Source organism: Littorina saxatilis, linkage group LG5, assembly GCF_037325665.1.
Source record: "Littorina saxatilis isolate snail1 linkage group LG5, US_GU_Lsax_2.0, whole genome shotgun sequence".
In the NCBI taxonomy this organism is placed as follows: domain Eukaryota; kingdom Metazoa; phylum Mollusca; class Gastropoda; order Littorinimorpha; family Littorinidae; genus Littorina; species Littorina saxatilis.
Genome location: NC_090249.1, coordinates 62981293 through 63004966, shown reverse-complemented (window position 1 = coordinate 63004966; position 23674 = coordinate 62981293). Strand labels below are relative to the sequence as shown.

Sequence of the window (23674 nt, the reverse complement as noted above, 5' to 3'; positions counted from 1 at the left end):
CCATCAAAGTGTACACATATTGCTTTGCTGTATTGAAAAGGCAAGTGAGAATTTAGTGAGACCCGTCGCGATATAACCTTCGTGGTTGAAAACGACGTTAAACACCAAATAAAGAATTTAGTGAGATGAACGCATTTTGATCCCGGCGAGGAAATAAATGAAGAAATATTGGTTATGGACCCGATATCTCTCTCTCTCTCTCTCTCTCTCTCTCTCTCTCTCTCTCTCTCTCTCTCTCTCTCTCTCTCTCTCTCTCTCTCTCTCTCTCTCTCTCTCTCTCTCTCTCTCTCTCTCTCTCTCTCTCTCTCTCTTTGAAAATTGAAAAGCGCCAAAGTCATACCCCTTCCCAAATGTGAAGATCTCTCAGACCCAAGTAATTTTAGACCCATTTCTTTGCTGCCTGTTTTGTTAAAACCATTAGAAAGGCATGTGCACAAGCATCTTCTTGCTTACATGGAAGAACAAAATTTGTTCCATCAGTTTCAATCCGGTTTTCGGCCCAAACATTCTTGCCACACAGCTCTTACGTCTCTCTGTGAAGCTTGGCTGTCAGCAATGAACAAGTCTGAAGTTACAGGAGCATTGTTTTTGGATTTTAAGAAAGCATTTGACTTAGTCGATCATTCTATATTGCTGAAAAAATTACACTATTATTTGAGAAACGATTCGGTCTGTGACTTCTTTAAATCGTATCTTGCTGATCGGACACAGTATGTCACTCTACAATGCCAGAATTCGTCTACTGCACTAGTAAGACATGGCGTCCCTCAAGGGTCTATATTAGGACCTATTCTCTTTTGTATTTACGTTAATGATTTGCCTTTATATGTATCGGATGATAAAGTCAAATGCGAGTTTTTTGCAGACGATTCGTCTATTCATACCAGTAACACCTCGTTGGAATCAGTAAATTCTTCCCTGAAGAACACTTTGGACGAAGTTGCAAAATGGTGCACATCAAATGCCATGATACTGCACCCAGAAAAAACGAAAAGCATTGTTATTACCACAAGACAAAAGCATCAGCTAAGTCCTCTTAAATTACAACTGTCCTTAAGTACAACTCAAATACAGCAAGTTAAAGAACATTGCATACTTGGTGTAACTGTTGATGAAGAAATGAAATGGCAAACACACATAAGCAACCTCTGCAAAGTGTTATCAAGGAATTTGTATTTGTTGTCAAAACTCAAACATTATGCGAAGTCTGAAACATTAAAAATGTTCGTTCATGCTCATATAATGCCTCATATTAATTTTGCTTCGACATTGTGGGATGGCTGCAGTGATGTTCACTTATTAAAACTCAATTCTTTGTACCGTCGTGCTGCAAAACTTATCCTGTATGAATCGCACATGTCTACAGAAATGAAGTTAAACAGCCTTAATTTCCTTCCCCTAAAAACCCACCTTGCATACAATAAGGCTGTCTTTATGTATAAATTAGTTCATGGTGATGTGCCCAGTTATGTGCAATCCTATTTTACACATGTTACGAAGAGGTATGGGTCTCAAAATTTACTTCCTCCAATTCCTCGTATAGATCTTTATAAATCCAGCTTAGCTTTTTCAGGATCATCTCTGTGGAATTCTTTGCCAATAGAAATCAAACGATTCGCATCATTAAAGGTCTTTAAAAGGCAGTTGCACACACATTTGCTCACACTATAAACTGCCCCTGGTGTCTAGTTTCCATTGTGTACTCGGATAATGTATGCAATGCTCTTAAGTGTTTTGTTTTTTATGTTTATACTCGACCATTATTTTGATGTTTTACTAGTTTAATACTTTGATTAGATACTGTTCCTTTTAGGTATGAAATGATAGCATGTGCATGTGTGTAGGTATGCGAGCGCACGCTCGCGCGCGCGAGCATGTATGTGTGTTTATGTGTTTATGTGTGTGTGTGCGTGTGTGTGTGTGTGTGTGTGTGTGTGTAAGTGTGTGTGAGTTTGTGTGTGCGTGTGTGTGTATACGTGGGTGTGTGTGTGTTTGTGTGTGTGTGTGTGTGCGCAGTCTTTGCTTTCGTTTACAATTATTCTCTGTATATGTTCCAAGGACAGGTTGGAAGATTAGGCTAAGCCTAAAACCTTTATCCTTATGTAATAAAGTTCTGAGTTCTGATTTCTGAGTTCTCTCTCTCTCTCTCTCTCTCTCTCTCTCTCTCTCTCTCTGTCTCTGTCTCTCACTCTCTCTCACTATAATAATAATAATAATAAAGATAGCTTATATAGCGCCGCTTCACAAATTTAACTATGCTCTTAGCGCTGTACATCGAGATATAACAATTTCAATAATATAAATACAAAGATGATATTATCATAATACACATTTACAAATATCACTCACGTGCATACATCCTCGTGCACACCACGCGCATACACACTCCCACTCATTAGCAAGTGCTTCCATCCCCTTGCCACTGAGATGTTCTCTCTCTCTCTCTCTCTCTCTCTCTCTCTCTCTCTCTCTCTCTCTCTCTCTCTCTCTCTCTCTCTTTCTCTCCCTCTCTCTCTCTCTCTCTCTCTCTCTCTCTCTCTCTCTCTCTCTCTCTCTCTCTCTCTCTGTGCGTCCCAAGGACAGATTGTAAGAAAAGGCGTAGCCTTAAATCTTAATCCTTGTTAAATAAAGTTCAATTCAATTCAATTCTCTCCCAATGTTATTTGTGTTTGAGATGTTCCATCAATCTGACTGTAGGCGGGTGAAGCACCGCGGCACACTTGTTCCCCATCCATCTCTGTTCGGAACGGCTCAGCACCAGCTAACACTTGTTCCCCATCCATCTCTGTTCGGAACGGCTCAGCACCAGCCAACACTTGTTCCCCATCCATCTCTGTTCGGAACGGCTCAGCACCAGCCAACACTTGTTCCCCATCCATCTGGCAGGTTTCACAGTATTGTGTTCAGCAGTTTACTATTTACACACTCAAATTCTACAAAATAAATGTTGGCACACAATTCAAAGGACATGTTTTTCCAACAAAGTGAGTTTGTTACAACTAAAAACAGTAATTTTTTTTATAGTCCTGGTCCTTATTTATATCTAAAAACCAGGCGCAAAGCGGCATACCCTGAAAACGCAAAAAAGCAATACGGTCATCCTATGCATGCATATAGCTCATATAGCCAAAACCGTTGAAGATATAAAGACATTTATTGAACAAAATATATGCAACACATCATTCTCAACAAGTTTTGTTCTTGTATGTGTATCAAAATATTGATCCTCAAATGAATGGTTTGAAAAAATACGACTTCCGGCAGACCTAGACCGTTTTGAAGGAAAAAACCGTCTTTTTTTTCAAACCATTCCATGGCCATCAATATTTTCATATACATGTAAGAACAAAACGTGTTAAGACTGGTGTTGTGCATCTAGTTTGTTCAATAAATGTCTTTCTATCTTCAATGGTTTTGGCTAGATGAGGTAACAAGAGAAGGATATGGGCATTGGAATTACGTCAACATTTCGAGCATTGTCACAGATGAAACATTTACTGCAGGGTGCTCCTGATTAACAAACCGAGCAAAACTGAAAATTATTGAAGAGAAGACATGTCTGAACAGTTTATAAAGAGACAAATTTGCAATCATTTGTAAACACCATTATTGTATGGAGGAGTAACTGTTCCCCTACCCCCTAAGAAGGTATTTCTGTCCGTCAACCACGTGAGCGATCGCCACAAATCGAGGCATCACTCGCATTTCAGTTTGGACACACCGGCTGATTGCAAATGCACAGTACGTGTTTCGACACTGAAACGTGACGATTGAGCGTCAAAATAGTTTCTTAAAACAGTCGAAAATGGAGTTAAATGTGACTTCAACACTCAGTGGCGATCGCTAGAGTGGCGATTGTTACTAGACGGACACTAGAAAACCTCAGAAAATGTAATTACTTTGCGATTTTTTTAACTGAAAAACTGTTGCGGTCTTTTTCTGTCGAGCGCGAGCGTCAACGTAAAACAACGTGAGGTCACTTCCTCCCCAAACGGTTAGTTTTTGAATGAAAAGAAAAATGTGGCGATCGCTACATTGTTTAGACGGACTGGATCGCAACTTTGAAACTCGGGTCACCGTGCGTCGATCAAGGGCAAATTGACCTCGGCAACATTATAACTCACTTCAAGGGTGCACAAACTTGTATTTACAGTATACAAAATTAGGTAAACTTGTGTTTTTGTCCTGTGAAATCACAATTAGTTTCGATGCTCTTGATATCGCTATGCGGACGGACAGATCCGAATCCCCATACATTTTTTTTGCGGAGCTAGTATAAGTTAGAATTTGTGTTATGGATATCGATTGTTGTTGAAAAACAATCATTTCAATGTGTTCTGGCACTCTCAACCACCACAGCATTGATACTTGTGCATGTGTGTGTTGGAATTTAGTTCTTTGTTTAGTGATGCTGTGGCAAAAGTAAATTCATCCGTCCGTATTTTGACGATCGCCACCATTCACACGCACATAAATAAACACATTATCAAAAATTTCAACTTTTATTTTCAAAAAAGTATTTAAACAACAACTAGTTTGCATGTTAATACAACAAATACAGCAGATTCTCACAGATATGGATTTAAAAGACTAAGCAAATCTGAGACTATCAAAATGGCCTAATACCATGACACCTGCCATCTCTGTTCGGAACGGCTCAGCTCCAGCTAACACTTGTTCCCCATCCATCTCTGTTCGGAACGGCTCAGCACCAGCTAACACTTGTTCCCCATCCATCTCTGTTCGGAACGGCTCAGCTCCAGCTAACACTAGAAGAAAAAATTCTGGTGGCTGACACATGTGACAAACTGAATGTCCTAGGGTAACGCGCTTTCCTTGTCGATTTCTTCAAGGCAAGAAGAATCCCTTTGCTGTCATTTCCACGAGGTGGCTGATTGGTTGGTTGGTTGGTTGGTTGGTTGATAACATTTTGAAACGTCTCTGGGTTGTTCGTTAAGACCTTTCCTAATTGAGCCAAATTTGACTTTGCAACGTCTTTTTACCAAACATTCAGTGCCTGTGCTTCGTGCATCAATCTTCTTGTGATAGACTTTGCAACGTCTTTTTACCAAAAATTCAGTGCCTGTGCTTCGTGCATCAATCTTCTTGTGATAGACTTTGCAACGTCTTTTTACCAAAAATTCAGTGCCTGTGCTTCGTGCATCAATCTTCTTGTGATAGACTTTGCAACGTCTTTTTACCAAAAATTCAGTGCCTGTGCTTCGTGCATCAATCTTCTTGTGATAGACTTTGCAACGTCTTTTTACCAAAAATTCAGTGCCTGTGCTTCGTGCATCAATCTTCTTGTGATAGACTTTGCGACGTCGCCTTCGTTCAATTAATGTCAGTACAGGCTTTACGCGCGTTCAATTAATGTCAGTGCAGGCTTTACGCGCGTTCAATTAATGTCAGTACAGGCTTTACGCGCGTTCAATTAATGTCAGTACAGGCTTTACGCGCGTTCAATTAATGTCAGTACAGGCTTTACGCGCGTTCAATTAATGTCAGTACAGGCTTTACGCGCGTTCAATGAATGTCAGTACAGGCTTTACGCGCGTTCAATTAATGTCAGTACAGGCTTTACGCGCGTTCAATTAATGTCAGTACAGGCTTTACGCGCGTTCAATGAATGTCAGTACAGGCTTTACGCGCGTTAAATAGATGTAAAGAAACCAACGGATTAACCTCAACGGAGTAACCTCATTACGTACACAAACAAGGGAAGTAGCTCAGTGTAAGTAACCCACAAATAGTGCTCCTAATTTGCTAGGTTTTCTACATTTAAACAAGCTCTTCAATCACGTGCTTTTGCAAAGTGAAGTCAATCATCCTGCACGGTAGCATTATTTGTAACGCAGAATCCTATGGTATAACTTTGGAAGCTGGCCTTTTTTCTCAGGTATCATTTCTTTAATGGGTAGGTCTGTTTATAAAGTCATCGTGTCATCAGCAGCAGCCATTGCTAACCAATCCGTGTTCTATGTTTCAGGCCAAGAGCAAGATCATCATGCTGAAGTTCCTCAAAGAATTCAGGGGACGTAACTCTACCCGTCCCGTGGCGGAGGAGGCCAAAAAGTTGAATGGGGAAAAAGACAAAGACGTAAGTGTTTTATTCAATACAATGAAATGCAATACAATACAATACAATTCAATACAATACAATAATACTTAAAGAATCTCTTAATGATTGTCACGTTTCAATATATCACTTAAGGTGATTATGAACCGGTTAATTACTACTAATTAACTAACCACACCACGATCCACTCTCGCAGTCATACAATTAAATAGAGTCAACAAAAGTATAAGTTTCAGACGCCTGTTTATGTATAAACTCGCCACCTCCCTCGAGCCTTCACTCAAAATATGTTCCTTTTACGTTCTCAACACGTAAAAAAACCCGTGATCACTGACAAAATGCCAGTAGTATATAGAAAATTATAGTAACACGCTGATCCCGTGTAAATACAGTCAAATGAGAATGTTCTGTTCAAAAAGCTCTAGTTCATGCAGGGGTCACACACCCCACGTTGTCACTACTCCAATGAAATCACAGATAAGAAAAGACAACGGTGGTCAACGGGGTGCGTAAGACACGGTGCACTTAGCTTTCTTTCTGTATGCTGGTTAGCCGGTATGCTGGTTAGCCGGGTTGCTGGTTAGCCGGTTCGCTGGTTAGCCGGTCCGCTGGTTAGCCGCTCTGCTGGTTAGCCGGTTATACGTTAGCGTAGCTTCCTCAGGTCCCAGCTCCAACGTCTGCAGCTAGCAGTGTCCCGCCAAAGGCAGCCGTGCAGCAGTCACAGGAAAACGAAACGAAACGAACGAAGGCTGCAAACAGAAAGCATCGGTGCACTAAACATGTCTGCTACCCCTCACCCACCACCTTAAAACATGTCATCTTTAAATACCTCATCGAGCACGTGGGCCTGCACAAAACGGACTTTTTACAACAACAAAACAGTCATTTTCCGTCCTTCTCTCCCTATCTGCAAAAACCATATACAGATTAGTATTTTAGCGTCACAGAGAGTAAATTATGCGCTAACCTGGAAAGAACAACAGAGAGTATTTCATTCCACAAACACAGACTCATCAACAGCGTTAAATAATGATTTATTACCTCAAAAGCCTATGATTGTACTCTCATGGAAGCAAAATCCGCTTCCTCCCTGGAACAGCCTCTGTTCGTCAACAGTGACCGAAAACCTCCAGAACCCCTTGTCGAATCCTTATGCGAAAGCCATCGCCGACGAAGGAATGTTGACGACTTGTCCTCAGCAAAATATGTGCAGTGAGAAAGTAATAACTGGTGGAAGCTCCCCTAGAGTGCCGAATACAATATTCGGTGAAAAACCATCATACTCTAGAAACTGTGTATTAGATCCTTCCTCTTCTGCCGCTGGGTGTCAAGTGCGCCGTCCTTGTGTCTCTGTCAGACAACCTAGCCAATAACACGTGACTGACCTTGTCACAAAAACCAGTCCAGCTATACACAATTCTGCCTCCCAAGCAGAAAAAAGACACGAGAAACTCAATCCCTGAAAATCCCGTGCGCGCTGTCAGCGAAAAACCGTCAGCCCTATGACAGCAGAAACCCCCACTGTGAAACTCGTGCGCTACAAAACATCCGTGCTCGTTGAGCACTGTCAGCAAACTCTGCTGTAGCCCAATATCACGCACAGGCGCTTTCTATCATAATCGACCAAGAACAGGCACTCCACTGAGTGACACTTTCTTGGTCTCTGTCACCCGATCGTGACAATGATGAATTCCGTTGTGGCGGACAATAAACACACAACGACATTAAAGCACATCAATAGTATGAGTTATTTCTAATATGCTGACTGTTAGCAAATGATAACAGACATGTCGAGAAAAAAAATATGAAGCATGAGCCTTTCAGGCGAATGCTGATATCGTTTGTGAGACATGTTTGGTCAGCATATTAGAAATAACGGTTTTATTACCGTAATTCGACCAAAAGAAATTTCGAAGCGACCCCGCGAATTAGACAGAACAGCCGCAATGGGATCTTGAGCGCTCCTACCTGATTATGCCTGTCAGTCAAAGAATTCTCGTGACCTGGGTCAGCCAATCAGAGTAAGACACCTGACGTGATGAATATTCACAGGTCAAATGCATTTGACACACAACAATCTCACATGATAAACCATGTTCAACATGCGTTTCGGTTGCTTCGCTTTTTTTTGTTGAACAGAGAGCGACAGATTGAGAACCGACTCCAGACGGATGGAAAATGACGTAAAAATACATTTGACATAAAGCGAGTGACGCAATTTCATTTGATTTTTCCGAACTTACATAATTTAGATTTCAAGTGAGCGGGTCGGCATTGCACACTCAGATGATGGGCGGTGCCTTGCTGTTCTGTAAACCATCCACCGACAAAACTCGCTTTTCGGTATTTTTTAGATAGAGAGTATTATCTGACAGCATTTGAAGTGTCATTCTTTAGAATAAATCACGCTGATATTGTTGATTTACATTTTTACTTTGTCTTGTTAATTTTTAGATTCATAAAAAGGGTCCCTGCCTGAACGTTATAGCATTTAGAGGGTCACCTAGAATCCGTCCTGATTGGTCAAAAAGCCATATGGGGCACTGAATTAGTAATAAAAGGAACTATTCAACACACACACGCGCACACACATACACACACACACACACGCACACGCACACACACACACACACTCTCTCTCTCTCTCTCTCTCTCTTATGATAGTACATTTACATCGAAACAATTATCATGATATCTACAGACAGACACAACAGACAGACAGACAGATATCTACGGTGTATAACAAAAAATGCGTGCACTGTGTAATTCGGTGAAGACACGCCACGAAGCCTACATCACGTGCTGCCTTATCGACAGACACAGACAGAGCCGCACGGAAACCAAGAAGAAAAAGCCCAGTGACAGGGACTTCAAAGCCAGCGACGCACTTCGTCCAACAGAAAATCAATGAGCTTAATATCATAAAAGTCTGGCTTTCATGTTTGAACACTTCCAATAAGTTATATTTAGGAGTGGTGGCCTGCTTGTTAATGACTTGGTACACAAAGAAGTAGAACAGGTTTAGTCCTCAACTCTTCCATTTCTTACCTGTGGTGTTTCGTTGTTGTTGTTGTTGTTGTTGTTGTTGGTGTTGGTGTTAGTATTGTTGTTGTTACTCTGTTGTTGTTGTTGTTGTTGTTGTTGTTGTTGTTGTTGTTGTTGTTGTTGTTGTTGTTGTTGTTGTTGTTGTTGTTGTTGTTACTCTCTTGTTGTTGTTGTTTTTGTTGTTGTTGTTGACATTAAGTGGGGTTTTTCGGTACATTGTCATTGCAATGTTTATAGAAACTGGAAGCGACATGTTTAGCTTCAAAATGTATTGATATATTGTGTCTTCAATACTTCTATAAACAGTGCATTCGAGTAATTAAAGTAAATTTCAAATCTGCCAGCAGTAATGGTACTGACACTGTAATTTATTCAGCTGTATTAAGTCGTGTAAGGAAGTTTTCACCACTATCCCTTTAATAAGCAATAACTAACGTTTCCCCAGATAACCAAATTATCAAATATACAAATAATGCAACAACAACAAACAAACAAAAAACCGTCTTTATAATTATAATCCAGTTCGATTTTGTTTAACTGCTTCTCGTAAATTAACAATGGCTGTTTATATATATAAGAAAGTTAATATTGTTTAAGTACCATTACCTTTGTTGTTCAAACCATTTGCAACGTTAGAATGTGTTGGAAGATGCACGAAACAAAAGAAAAAGAAATGGAAGCATTGTAACTGTAACGTTACGTGTTGGTCGCAGATTGAAAAAAAAAATGAAAAAAAAGAGAAGCAAAACGCATCCCTTTTCTTCCTCTGAAATATTCCCAGAATTTGTGAATGGCAGCAATTAGAAAAGGCAAGAAGAAACGCGAGTGGAAATAAGTTGTATATTAAGGTGCTGTCCATCATTCTGACGTCTGATTAATAGTTTCCACCTAATATCAAAATTGTTCCTTTTTCTTCCAATCGCGAGCAAAAACTCGTTTTCCCCCTTCCTTCATGCCCCCCCCCCCCCCCCCTCCCCCGCACTTCATCCACCACTTTCCATCGTCGGTTGGGCGTGGGTTCGATCCAACTGTTCCATTTCCTATAGTCAACTTGGCAGTGCAGACTCGCGTCGTATTCGGAAACCCCATGTGCACACATGTGTGCGGTGAAGACTCAAAATGAACGCGAAGATGTCGGAATTTCCGCAACATAATAGACCGATTTACCTGAGAGAGATAACAAATGTGTAAAAACAGACATACGTTTAACAAATAATGAAAACAACAATATTTGCAGTCAAAATTTGAAAGAGTCATTACCCCCCCCCCCTCCACACTCTCTCTCTCTCTCTCTCTCTCTCTCTCTCTCTCTCTCTCTCTCTCTCTCTCTCTCTCTCTCTCTCTTTCTCTGCTACAATCAGCTGTCTTGTCTCTCTGTACCGTATGAAGTTCTACATTCAGCTGTCGTATGAAAGTGCAGCAATCAGACTTGACATACCCCCTCCCCTATCATCAGCCTGACTGTAGCTTTGCGCTGATTATAGGGTGACTGCCTGTTACATCTGGCTGCCACTATGGCTAATTCAAGATGACTCTTTAAGACGGGGGATAATCTGGTCTGAGGACGTCGCTTTTCTCAACTTTCGTCTGTGCCGACACACTGAGTATCCACCTCACGGGACAGCCTCCTGTTGTTATATTGTCTGTGCCGACACACTGAGTATCCACCTCACGGGACAGCCTCCTGTTGTTATATTGTCTGTGCCGACACACTGAGTATCCACCTCACGGGACAGCCTCCTGTTGTTATATTGTCTGTGCCGACACACTGAGTATCCACCTCACGGGACAGCCTCCTGTTGTTATATTGTCTGTGCCGACACACTGAGTATCCACCTCACGGGACAGCCTCCTGTTGTTATATTGTCTGTGCCGACACACTGAGTATCCACCTCACGGGACAGCCTCCTGTTGTTATGTTGTCTGTGCCGACACACTGAGTATCCACCTCACGGGACAGCCTCCTGTTGTTATATTGTCTGTGCCGACACACTGAGTATCCACCTCACGGGACAGCCTCCTGTTGTTATATTGTCTGTGCCGACACACTGAGTATCCACCTCACGGGACAGCCTCCTGTTGTTATATTGTCTGTGCCGACACACTGAGTATCCACCTCACGGGACAGCCTCCTGTTGTTATGTTGTCTGTACCGACACACTGAGTATCCACCTCACGGGACAGCCTCCTGTTGTTATGTTGTCTGTGCCGACACACTGAGTATCCACCTCACGGGACAGCCTCCTGTTGTTATGTTGTCTGTGCCGACACACTGAGTATCCACCTCACGGGACAGCCTCCTGTTGTTATGTTGTCTGTGCCGACACACTGAGTATCCACCTCACGGGACAGCCTCCTGTTGTTATGTTGTCTGTGCCGACACACTGAGTATCCACCTCACGGGACAGCCTCCTGTTGTTATGTTGTCTGTGCCGACACACTGAGTATCCACCTCACGGGACAGCCTCCTGTTGTTATATTGTTCGTCTCTTGTCATCGTCGTCAGTGAAATGAAATGCTCTTCGCTGGCATGTCAGTTCACAGTGGTTTACTTGTTCATATTGTTTCTGACTGCATGTTAGGCACTATGATCAAGCCAATCAGCTATGGGCACTCATATGTCGTCGTCCGTCTAATTGTACCCTAACTTCATCGTGACATCATCCACCTTACTACCGTGTGTTCGTTTCCATGGTTACGGAGCCAGTGGCAGTCGGAGGATCGGGCGAAATTACGTCATTATTAGGTGATCATTTTACCAAAGCATGTATTTTATATGTCATGTGAGATCTCATTGCTGCTAATTGTGTGGTTACAGCACCAGTCTATGACCCATACTTCATCATGGCGTCATTTTGTCTTTCGTAATGTATGTGTCCATGCGTGGTTACAGAACCAGTTCAAGGGCGACAACGGGGATGACGTAGTGATGTCGTTGGACCCTTACGTCATCATGGCGCCATTTGTTTTTTAATTAATAGTGTGTACGTGTCTATGCTTACATGACTAGTCGAGCGATAAGGACGAGGAGGAAGCTGTGAGGCTAGTGTACCCTTACATCATCATGACATAATGTGTAGATCATCATGACCTCATTATATTTAGTCAAGTTTTGACTAAATATTTTAACGTAGAGGGGGGAATCGAGACGAGGGTCGTGGTGTATGTGTGTGTGTGTGTGTGTGTGTGTGTGTGTGTGTGTGTGTCTGTCTGTCTGTGTGTGTGTGTAGAGCGATTCAGACTAAACTACTGGACCGATCTTTATGAAATTTGACATGAGAGTTCCTGGGTATGAAATCCCCGAACGTTTTTTTCATTTTTTTGATAAATGTCTTTGATGACGTCATATCCGGCTTTTCGTGAAAGTTGAGGCGGCACTGTCACGCCCTCATTTTTCAACCAAAATGGTTGAAATTTTGGTCAAGTAATCTTCGACGAAGCCCGGGGTTCGGTATTGCATTTCAGCTTGGTGGCTTAAAAATTAATTAATGACTTTGGTCATTAAAAATCGGAAAATTGTAAAAAAAAATAAAAATTTGTAAAACGATCCAAATTTACGTTTATCTTATTCTCCATCATTTGCTGATTCCAAAAACATATAAATATGTTTTATTCGCATTAAAAACAAGCTCTGAAAATTAAATATATAAAAATTATTATCAAAATTAAATTGTCCAAATCAATTTAAAAACACCTTCAACTTATTCCTTGTCGGTTCCTGATTCCAAAAACATATAGATATGATATGTTTGGATTAAAAACACGCTCACAAAGTTAAAACAAAGAGAGGTACAGAAAAGCGTGCTATCCTTCTTAGCGCAACTACTACCCCGCTCTTCTTGTCAATTTCACTGCCTTTGCCATGAGCGGTGGACTGACGATGCTACGAGTATACGGTCTTGCTGAAAAATGGCAGCTACTTGACTAAATATTGTATTTTCGCCTTACGCGACTTGTTTTACTGTTCATACTGTGTACGTTACTATAGTTGCACAGCCAGTCAAAGAGCGATTATGGCAGAGACGAAGCCATGGTGGCAGTGGACCCTCTCGACATCATGACGTCATATTCATATTGTGCACGTTTCTGTGGTTACAAAAGGTCCAAGGAGGATGACCCTTACGACATCATAACGTCATTTTGATGTTCACAGTGTGTACGTGACTATAGCAACAGAGCGGGTCAAAGAGCGACATTGGCCAGGACTAAGCCGTGGAACCAGTAGACCCTTACGTCACGATGACGTCATTTTAGCTCATCATGACGTCATTGTGATGTTCACAGGGTGTGCGTTACTATGGTTACAGAGCGGGTCAAAGAGCGACAATGAGGACGAGGCGCCGGAGCCTGTGGACCCCTACGCCAGTATCAAGGAGCAGAGAGACAAGACCAAGTGGATCATCCTGCACTACTCGCCCTTCAAGGCGGTGTGGGACTGGGTCATACTGCTCCTCGTGCTCTACACGGCGGTCTTCACGCCCTACAGTGCCGCCTTCCTTCTTAACGAGGAGGAGATCCGTATGGAGCTCAACAAGGTGTGTGTGTGTGTGTGTGTGTGTGTGTGTGTGTGTGTGTGTGTGTGTGTGTGTGTGTGTGTGTGTGTGTGTGTCGGTCGGTCTGTCTGTCTGTCTGTCTGTGTGTCTGTCTGTCTGTCTGTCTGTCTGTCTGGGTCATCCTGCTGCCCGTGCTCTACACAGCGGTCTTCACGCCTACACAAGGTGTGTGTGTATTTTTAACCTCTGTAAATTCACCCCCATTTTAAGATTCCCTCCTTGTTAAGACCTGATTTTCGAATATTTGTGGAAGTCATTAAAAGGGGGGTTCCACTGAACGACAAATATAACACCGTCTTGTGTCCACCCCAACAGGACGCCGCCACGCGCATGCAGAACGCGGACGGAGGTCGCGCCGACCCGCTGGTGATCGTGGACCTGATCGTGGACCTCATGTTCATCGCCGACATCCTCATCAACTTCCGCACCACCTACGTGGAGAACGGCGAGGTGGTGACGGACAAGCAGAAGATCGCCGTTAACTACGTCAAGGGCTGGTTCGTCATCGACACCATCGCCGCCATTCCCTTTGATCTGCTGCTCTTCGGCTCCGGTACCGCTGAGGTGAGTTGGCCTTTTTCTTTCCCCTTGTAACACATAGGGAAATACGGTCAGCACTGTGGAAGACCCTTTTAAAATCCACCCACCCCCCTCCATTTTAAGACCTTGTTTTCTCAGACTTTCTGTTCATAACCTCTGTTCATTTATTCCCATTTTAAGACTCTCTCCTTTTGGAAGGTCTTAAGAGAAGGGTTGCCCGGGACTTAAAGGGACTTAAAGGGACACCATCGCTGCCACCCTGTTTGACTTGCTAGTTTTCGTTTCGGGTATTGCTGAGGTAAGTTGACCATGGTTGTGTGAAACTGTCACCAGGGCTGGTTGATAAAGATATAAAAAAACCAGAAGGCTGTATGCTCCCCCAGAACCGACAACAACCCTCCAAACATCGGGTTTTCCCCATTATTTTCTTTGTGCAAAATCAGGAACAGGAAGCTATGTTGTGAGCGCGGTTTTCAAAATACATGATCAGGGGCCCCACGGGACTGTGGCAATCAGAAACAATTGCAACGTTTGTTCCGTGTACGTTAGCCAGTCAAAGCTTGTTAAAGTTGTGTTTGTACCAGTGCAGTGGGCCCAGTTGCTGTCGGTCTGGAATGGAGATTGGGTTTGTCCAGAACAGCTCCGTGGGCAGTAAAATATGTGTGAACGATGTACGACCTTTCCTTGTATCTTTCCTTCTATCTTTCTTAATTTCGGTGTCAAACATCTCTCACTCCGTCTTTCTGTCTGTCTGCCTGTCTGTGCCTGTCTGTCTCTGTCTGTCTCTGTCTGTGGTCAATCCTTTGAGGTCAGTTCGACCCGTCAGTGCTGACAGCGTTTCACAAATTGTCTGACTGTGTTTTGTTCTTACGTTTTATCTGGCCATCTCTCTCTCCCAAAGATGCCCCAAACCGCCCTCCTTCTCTGTTCGATCTCATCCCCTCCTCCTCCTCTTCTTCGTTCTCTCCCTCCTGCTTCTCACCCACCTCCTCCTTCCCCTTCCTTTCTTCCTTCCATCCTCCCTTCTCCCTGCCTCATTCCTTTTCCTCCACCTCTTCCTTCTTCTTCTCTGCCTGCAAATCCTTGTTAGGCGAATGTTCCGGGCCTGGAGATGTGTGAACAAACAGAGGGGAGAGACTCAGACAGTTGTCGCCTGTCAACGATTTCATTATCGACACGTCCTCTCCATCCCATCGCTATGTCTGGACAGGCCGTGCTGGGGTTTTCTCTCTCGACCCTGGTTTTTTGGGTTTTACCCTCTCTGGGTTTTACCCCTTCCGTCTGTCAACGATTTCATTATCGACACGTCCCCTCCATCAAGCGAACACGCGAGTACAGCTTGGGGTTTTCTCTCTTTTGGTCTGCTGGGTTTTATACCGACATTCTTTTGGTGCTAGCCACACTGCTCTGCTGGGTTTTATACTGACATTCTTTTGGTGCTAGCCACACTGCTCTGCTGGGTTTTATATTGACATTCTCTTGGTGCAAGCCACACTGCTCTGCTGGGTTTTATACTGACATTCTCTTGGTGCAAACCACACTGCTCTGCTGGGTTTTATACTGACATTCTCTTGGTGCAAGCCACACTGCTCTGCTGGGTTTTATACTGACATTCCCTTGGTGCAAGCCACACTGCTCTGCTGGGTTTTATACTGACATTCCCTTGGTGCAAGCCACACTGCTCTGCTGGGTTTTATACTGACATTCTCTTGGTGCAAGCCACACTGCTCTGCTGGGTTTTATACTGACATTCTCTTGGTGCAAGCCACACTGCTCTGCTGGGTTTTATACTGACATTCTCTTGGTGCAAACCACACTGCTCTGCTGGGTTTTATACTGACATTCTCTTGGTGCAAGCCACACTGCTCTGCTGGGTTTTATACTGACATTCTCTTGGTGCAAGCCACACTGCTCTGCTGGGTTTTATACTGACATTCTCTTGGTGCAAGCCACACTGGTCTGCTGGATTTTTATACTGACATTCTCTTGGTGCAAGCCACACTGCTCTGCTGGGTTTTATACTGACATTCTCTTGGTGCAAGCCACACTGCTCTGCTGGGTTTTATACTGACATTCTCTTGGTGCAAGCCACACTGCTCTGCTGGGTTTTATACTGACATTCTCTTGGTGCAAGCCACACTGCTCTGTTGAATTTTTATACTGACATTCTCTTGGTGCAAGCCACACTGCTGTGCTGGATTTTTATACTGACATTCTCTTGGTGCAAGCCACACTGCTCTGTTGGATTTTACCCTTAATGCTTTGTTGGATTTTACCCTTAATGCTCTGTTGGATTTTACCCTTAATGCTTTGTTGGATTTTACCCTTAATGCTCTGTTGGATTTTACCCTTAATGCTTTGTTGGATTTTACCCTTAATGCTTTGTTGGATTTTACCCTTAATGCTCTGTTGGATTTTACCCTTAATGCTTAGTTGGATTTTACCCTTAATGCTTTGCTGGATTTTACCCTTAATGCTTTGTTGGATTTTACCCTTAATGCTTTGTTGGATTTTACCCTTAATGCTTTGTTGGATTTTACCCTTAATGCTTTGTTGGATTTTACCCTTAATGCTTTGTTGGATTTTACCCTTAATGCTCTGTTGGATTTTACCCTTAATGCTTTGTTGGATTTTACCCTTAATGCTCTGTTGGATTTTACCCTTAATGCTTTGTTGGATTTTACCCTTAATGCTCTGTTGGATTTTACCCTTAATGCTTAGTTGGATTTTACCCTTAATGCTTAGTTGGATTTTACCCTTAATGCTTAGTTGGATTTTACCCTTAATGCTTAGTTGGATTTTACCCTTAATGCTTAGTTGGATTTTACCCTTAATGCTCTGTTGGATTTTACCCTTAATGCTTAGTTGGATTGTACCCTTAATGCTTAGTTGGATTTTACCCTTAATGCTTAGTTGGATTTTACCCTTAATGCTTAGTTGGATTTTACCCTTAATGCTTAGTTGGATTTTACCCTTAATGCTTTGTTGGATTTTACCCTTAATGCTTAGTTGGATTTTACCTTTAATGCTCTGTTGGATTTTACCCTTAATGCTTAGTTGGATTTTACCCTTAATGCTTTGCTGGATTTTACCCTTAATGCTTTGTTGGATTTTACCCTTAATGCTTTGTTGGATTTTACCCTTAATGCTTTGTTGGATTTTACCCTTAATGCTCTGTTGGATTTTACCCTTAATGCTTAGTTGGATTTTACCCTTAATGCTCTGTTGGATTTTACCCTTAATGCTCTGTTGGATTTTACCCTTAATGCTCTGTTGGATTTTACCCTTAATGCTTTGTTGGATTTTACCCTTAATGCTTTGTTGGATTTTACCCTTAATGCTCTGTTGGATTTTACCCTTAATGCTTAGTTGGATTTTACCCTTAATGCTTTGCTGGATTTTACCCTTAATGCTTTGTTGGATTTTACCCTTAATGCTTTGTTGGATTTTACCCTTAATGCTCTGTTGGATTTTACCCTTAATGCTTAGTTGGATTTTACCTTTAATGCTTAGTTGGATTTTACCCTTAATGCTCTGTTGGATTTTACCCTTAATGCTCTGTTGGATTTTACCCTTAATGCTTTGTTGGATTTTACCCTTAATGCTTTGTTGGATTTTACCCTTAATGCTCTGTTGGATTTTACCCTTAATGTTCTGTTGGATTTTACCCTTAATGCTTTGTTGGATTTTACCCTTAATGCTTTGTTGGATTTTACCCTTAATGCTCTGCTGGATTTTACCCTTAATGCTTAGTTGGATTTTACCCTTAATGCTTTGTTGGATTTTACCCTTAATGCTCTGTTGGATTTTACCCTTAATGCTCTGTTGGATTTTACCCTTAATGCTTTGTTGGATTTTACCCTTAATGCTTTGTTGGATTTTACCCTTAATGCTCTGTTGGATTTTACCCTTAATGCTTTGTTGGATTTTACCCTTAATGCTCTGTTGGATTTTACCTTTAATGCTCTGTTGGATTTTACCCTTAATGCTTTGTTGGATTTTACCCTTAATGCTCTGTTGGATTTTACCCTTAATGCTTAGTTGGATTTTACCCTTAATGCTTAGTTGGATTTTACCTTTAATGCTCTGTTGGATTTTACCCTTAATGCTTAGTTGGAATTTACCCTTAATGCTTTGTTGGATTTTACCCTTAATGCTTAGTTGGATTTTACCCTTAATGCTCTGTTGGATTTTACCCTTAATGCTCTGTTGGATTTTACCCTTAATGCTTTGTTGGATTTTACCCTTAATGCTCTGTTGGATTTTACCCTTAATGCTCTGTTGGATTTTACCCTTAATGCTTTGTTGGATTTTACCCTTAATGCTCTGTTGGATTTTACCCTTAATGCTTTGTTGGATTTTACCCTTAATGCTCTGTTGGATTTTACCCTTAATGCTTTGTTGGATTTTACCCTTAATGCTCTGTTGGATTTTACCCTTAATGCTCTGTTGGATTTTACCCTTAATGCTCTGTTGGATTTTACCCTTAATGCTTTGTTGGATTTTACCCTTAATGCTCTGTTGGATTTTACCCTTAATGCTTTTTTGGATTTTACCCTTAATGCTTTGTTGGATTTTACCCTTAATGCTTTGTTGGATTTTACCCTTAATGCTTTGTTGGATTTTACCCTTAATGCTTTGTTGGATTTTACCCTTAATGCTCTGTTGGATTTTACCCTTAATGCTTTGTTGGATTTTACCCTTAATGCTTTGTTGGATTTTACCCTTAATGCTCTGTTGGATTTTACCCTTAATGTTCTGTTGGATTTTACCCTTAATGCTTTGTTGGATTTTACCCTTAATGCTTTGTTGGATTTTACCCTTAATGCTCTGTTGGATTTTACCCTTAATGTTCTGTTGGATTTTACCCTTAATGCTTTGTTGGATTTTACCCTTAATGCTCTGTTGGATTTTACCCTTAATGTTCTGTTGGATTTTACCCTTAATGCTTTGTTGGATTTTACCCTTAATGCTTTGTTGGATTTTACCCTTAATGCTCTGCTGGATTTTACCCTTAATGCTTTGTTGGATTTTACCCTCTCTGCTCTGTCTTTCTTGCTCTGTGTAACGCTTCTACTCTGTCTGTCGTGTCTTCTGTGCTTTGACTGTCTTGCTCTGTTCAAAATGTGTCCACTTAGTTGGATGTTACTGTCTTCGGGCTGTCGGATGCACATTCACTGAAGACCGAGAGGTGCATGTCGTCCAGGGAGATACAGAGCGTTGGCTGGCGTGACGACACGGCCTTTACGTTCCACCCAGACTTGTTTTACCGACCAACGTCTCTCCTATGATTCTACGCTTTCTGCACCCCCCCCCCCCCTCCCAGACACCACCACCACCCAACCTCCCCTTGCACTGCTTGCCATTTCATCCCCACTCATCCTGCGAGCTTTTAATCGACCAAACTTACCTCGTGGGTTTTTTCCTGTCGTTAAAATGTTCGCCACTTGTCCAGAAAGACCCGGATGGAAAGCAAGATTGAGTTGAAATGTTGACCTTTGATTGACCTTCCTCCTGTCTCCCAGCAGCGTGTTTCCTCTTGACCCGCTTTAACGACGTCGTGAGAGAGAAAGAAAAAACAAACTTCCATTCAGTTAGAAAGTATTTATTTGGATGAATTCCATTTTTGTGTTAAGGAATAAAGGCCGCGTCACACGTTGTCTACCTTCTCTTCTTATTATTGCATTATTGCATTGCTTAGAAGTGGAAACATTCTTCTCAGAATTGTTCATAAATAAAATTCAAGGGAGCCAACCAGATTCATGGTCATCGCATCTCCTCTCGGTCTGGTCTGCTCTGGCGGGACCCTGGACAGTCCTTCCTGGAGATCCTTTACCCACTCCGCTGTACCTCAGTCCGAACACTTGAGTTCTTCACACATCTGGATCTGTTAGATTGAGGAGGCGAAAAACAGTTAAAGAAACTTTTTTGCGACATTCGGCGTAGTCTCGATAACTTCCTACAAGTCGTGAAGAGGATTGAGGAATTCCACAAATCACCCCCCCCCCCCCTCCCCCACAAACACAGACACACATCCATCCTCGTCCCCCCGCCATTGGTTTGTGTGTGGTGTTGAGGTGTTGAGGTGCAGGGATCTCGTTGAATGTCAGGAGGGACAAGCGGCAGGACAAGTGCTCTCCCTTCCCCGCACTCTCCTGTCCTGCGCCCGGCAATGAGGGCCCGGAGTTGTCTCCCTTTTGTCAGGCGCCGACAATCGATGACGGGTGTTGAGGCAGAGGCGGGAAGAGTTTCCTCCCCTGACGGATGAGCGGAGAGATTGGATTGCGCGAAGAAAACAGGAGGTGGCCATGTTTGCAGACAGTGCTGGCGACGCCGAGCCTTCACCCCTGCCAGCCATTGCTTGGGGCGTGAAGAAAAGTTTGATGAATGAGCGGCTGGGTGGAGCGGGGTCCGTCAAGCACTTGTGTGTGAAAGGCTGAACGAGCTCCACTCACCCAACGCTGGCACGTATGGATGGGGGGTGTGGATGGAGTGTAAGGATGGGGGGTGTGGATGGAGCGTATGGATGGGGGGTATGGATGGAGTGTAAGGATGGAGTGTATGGATGGGTGGCACAGTCTGGCTGGGATGGGGGCTCGTCAACAAGCACTTGTGTGTGAAAGGCTGAACGAGCTCCACTCACCCAACGAGCTTATGGATGGAGTGTAAGGATGGAGTGTATGGATGAGTGGCGCAGTCTGGCTGTGGTCGGGGCTCGTCAAGCACTTGTGTGTGAAAGGCTGAATGGAGTGTATGGATGGGTGGTGCAGTCTGGCTGGGATGTGGGCCCGCCAAGCACGTGTGTGTGAAAGACTGAATGGAGTGTTTGGATGGGTGGTGCAGTCTGGCTGTGAAAGGCTGAATGGAGTGTTGGATGGGTGGTGCAGTCTGGCTGTGAAAGGCTGAATGGAGTGTTTGGATGGGTGGTGCAGTCTGGCTGTGATCGGGCTGAATGGAGTGTTTGGATGGGTGGTGCAGTCTGGCTGTGATCGGGCTGAATGGAGTGTTTGGATGGGTGGTGCAGTCTGGCTGTGATCGGGCTGAATGGAGTGTTTGGATGGGTGGTGCAGTCTGGCTGTGATCGGGCTGAATGGAGTGTTTGGATGGGTGGTGCAGTCTGGCTGTGATCGGGCTGAATGGAGTGTTTGGATGGGTGGTGCAGTCTGGCTGTGAAAGGCTGGATGGAGTGTTTGGATGGGTGGTGCAGTCTGGCTGTGAAAGGCTGGATGGAGTGTATGGATGGGTGGTGCAGTCTGGCTGTGAAAGGCTGGATGGAGTGTTTGGATGGGTGGTGCAGTCTGGCTGTGAAAGGCTGGATGGAGTGTTTGGATGGGTGGTGCAGTCTGGCTGTGAAAGGCTGGATGGAGTGTTTGGATGGGTGGTGCAGTCTGGCTGTGAAAGGCTGGATGGAGTGTATGGATGGGTGGTGCAGTCTGGCTGTGATCGGGCTAGATGGAGTGTATGGATGGGTGGTGCAGTCTGGCTGTGATCGGGCTGGATGGAGTGTATGGATGGGTGGTGCAGTCTGGCTGTGAAAGGCTGAATGGAGTGTTGGATGGGTGGTGCAGTCTGGCTGTGAAAGGCTGAATGGAGTGTTGGATGGGTGGTACAGTCTGGCTGTGAAAGGCTGGATGGAGTGTATGGATGGAGTGTTGGATGGAGTGTAAGGATGGAGTGTTGGATGGGTGGTGCAGTCTGGCTGTGAAAGGCTGAATGGAGTGTTGGATGGAGTGTATGGATGGAGTGTAAGGATGGGTGGTGCAGTCTGGCTGTGAAAGGCTGAATGGAGTGTTGGATGGGTGGTGCAGTCTGGCTGTGAAAGGCTGAATGGAGTGTTTGGATGGAGTGTATGGATGGAGTGTTGGATGGAGTGTATGAATGGAGTGTATGGATGGGTGGTGCAGTCTGGCTGGGATGTGGGCCCGCCAAGCACGTGTGTGTGAAAGACTGAACGAGCTCCACTCACCCAACGCTGGAGCGTATGGATGGGGTTGCGGGGGGGGGGGGGGGGGGGGGACTTTGGGATCATACACCGTTTTGGTTTACTCTTTGACTTAGTCAATTGACTTAGTCCATGGCTTAGGATATTAGTATTATCTTGCAGAGCGCATGGTGGGGACAACACATATTAAAGACAAGTGACACTGATTAGACAAACCAAGAAGCCTCTCTTGGCCCCCTCTTCCTAAAGAGCGCCTCTGACGTCAAAGTCTAAACAAAGTTCAAGAAAACGTCATAATACGAATAATGGCGTCACGTAAACATTCTTTCGATTCTCCTGCATATCTCCCTAAAACTGACTAAGAATGTTGAGAACCAGATTTGTCTCCGGGACTTCGTCATATCAGCAGGAGAAAATTACTCAGGTCACTGCTAGGCTTTGCACATATGTATCAGTATCGTATATCTTTAAGGTGGAACAGGGCACAAGATAATAGTCCCGAACCTCTGTCTTACAAAATGGACGAACTATTCCTCGAACCCTCAGTCAGAGGTGCTGCTTAACTTCCAAGAAACACGCCCTGGTCGGCTAATGCTGAAAAAGGAACCGATGCTAAAAGAGGAATTGCGCGCAGAAGCGTCATTACCGTGCACTCTGGTCCAAACCAGGGCCAAGATTATCATCAGCCAGTTGACACTTAGTCTCCACAAGGAATACTGTTTTCGTCCTAAAGGTACACCAAGCCCACCTCCATATCCCTTTAGTGTGTTGGTCCTTCTGCATTAAGCGGTAGTCCTGGCTGGTAGTCCTGGCTGGTAGTCCTGGCTGGTAGTCCTTGCTGGTAGTCCTGGCTGGTAGTCCTTGCTGGTAGTCCTGCCTGGTAATCCTGGCTGGTAATCCTGGCTGGTAATCCTGGCTGGTAATCCTGGCTGGTAGTCCTTGCTGGTAGTCCTGGCTGGTAGTCCTGGCTGGTAGTCCTGGCTGGTAGTCCTTGCTGGTAGTCCTGGCTGGTAGTCCTTGCTGGTAGTCCTGCCTGGTAATCCTGGCTGGTAATCCTGGCTGGTAATCCTGCCTGGTAATCCTGGCTGGTAGTCCTTGCTGGTAGTCCTGGCTGGTAATCCTGGCTGGTAATCCTGGCTGGTAATCCTGGCTGGTAGTCCTGGCTGGTAGTCCTGGCTGGTAGTCCTGGCCTCCACAGGAAGATCAATGGGGGAAAGGCAGGCATAAATTGCAACAGAAGAAATACTGTTTTCTTCCTAAGGGTACACCTACCCGCCTCCATACCCCTTTCCTTTGTTGGTCTTTCTACGTATTAAGTGGCAGGGGTGGCTGGTAGTCCTGGCCACCCAAACTACGGGAAGATAAATGGAGGAAAGGCAGGCATAAATTGCACCATAAGAAATACTGTTTTTGTCCTCCATACCCCTTTAGTGTGTTGTTCTTTCTACGTATTAAGCGGTAGGGGTGGCTGGTAGTCGTGGCTGGTAGTCGTAGCCTCCCAAACTACAGGAAGAT

General features: G+C 43.8%; 2 protein-coding genes across 2 annotated transcripts in view; one reads left to right on the top strand and one right to left on the bottom strand.

The window, feature by feature from the left end:
• The window catches only part of LOC138967842 (mucin-3B-like), a 35231-nt gene extending 30494 nt beyond the window's left edge, over positions 1 to 4737 (bottom strand). Inside the window, exons 1-2 of the mRNA XM_070340501.1 lie at positions 4627 to 4737; positions 2693 to 2879 (exon numbers count right to left, since the gene is read on the bottom strand). Coding sequence (XP_070196602.1) covers positions 2693 to 2879; positions 4627 to 4737 — 298 coding nt within the window. The remainder of the gene's footprint in view (positions 1 to 2692; positions 2880 to 4626) is intronic.
• A 1255-nt stretch (positions 4738 to 5992) lies between these two features.
• LOC138967682 (voltage-gated inwardly rectifying potassium channel KCNH7-like) overlaps positions 5993 to 23674 on the top strand; it is a 51534-nt gene continuing 33852 nt past the window's right edge. The window contains exons 1-4 of the mRNA XM_070340323.1: positions 5993 to 6106; positions 6748 to 6768; positions 13444 to 13659; positions 13993 to 14241. Of these exons, the coding sequence (XP_070196424.1) occupies positions 6008 to 6106; positions 6748 to 6768; positions 13444 to 13659; positions 13993 to 14241 (585 nt within the window). The 5' untranslated portion in view covers positions 5993 to 6007. The remainder of the gene's footprint in view (positions 6107 to 6747; positions 6769 to 13443; positions 13660 to 13992; positions 14242 to 23674) is intronic.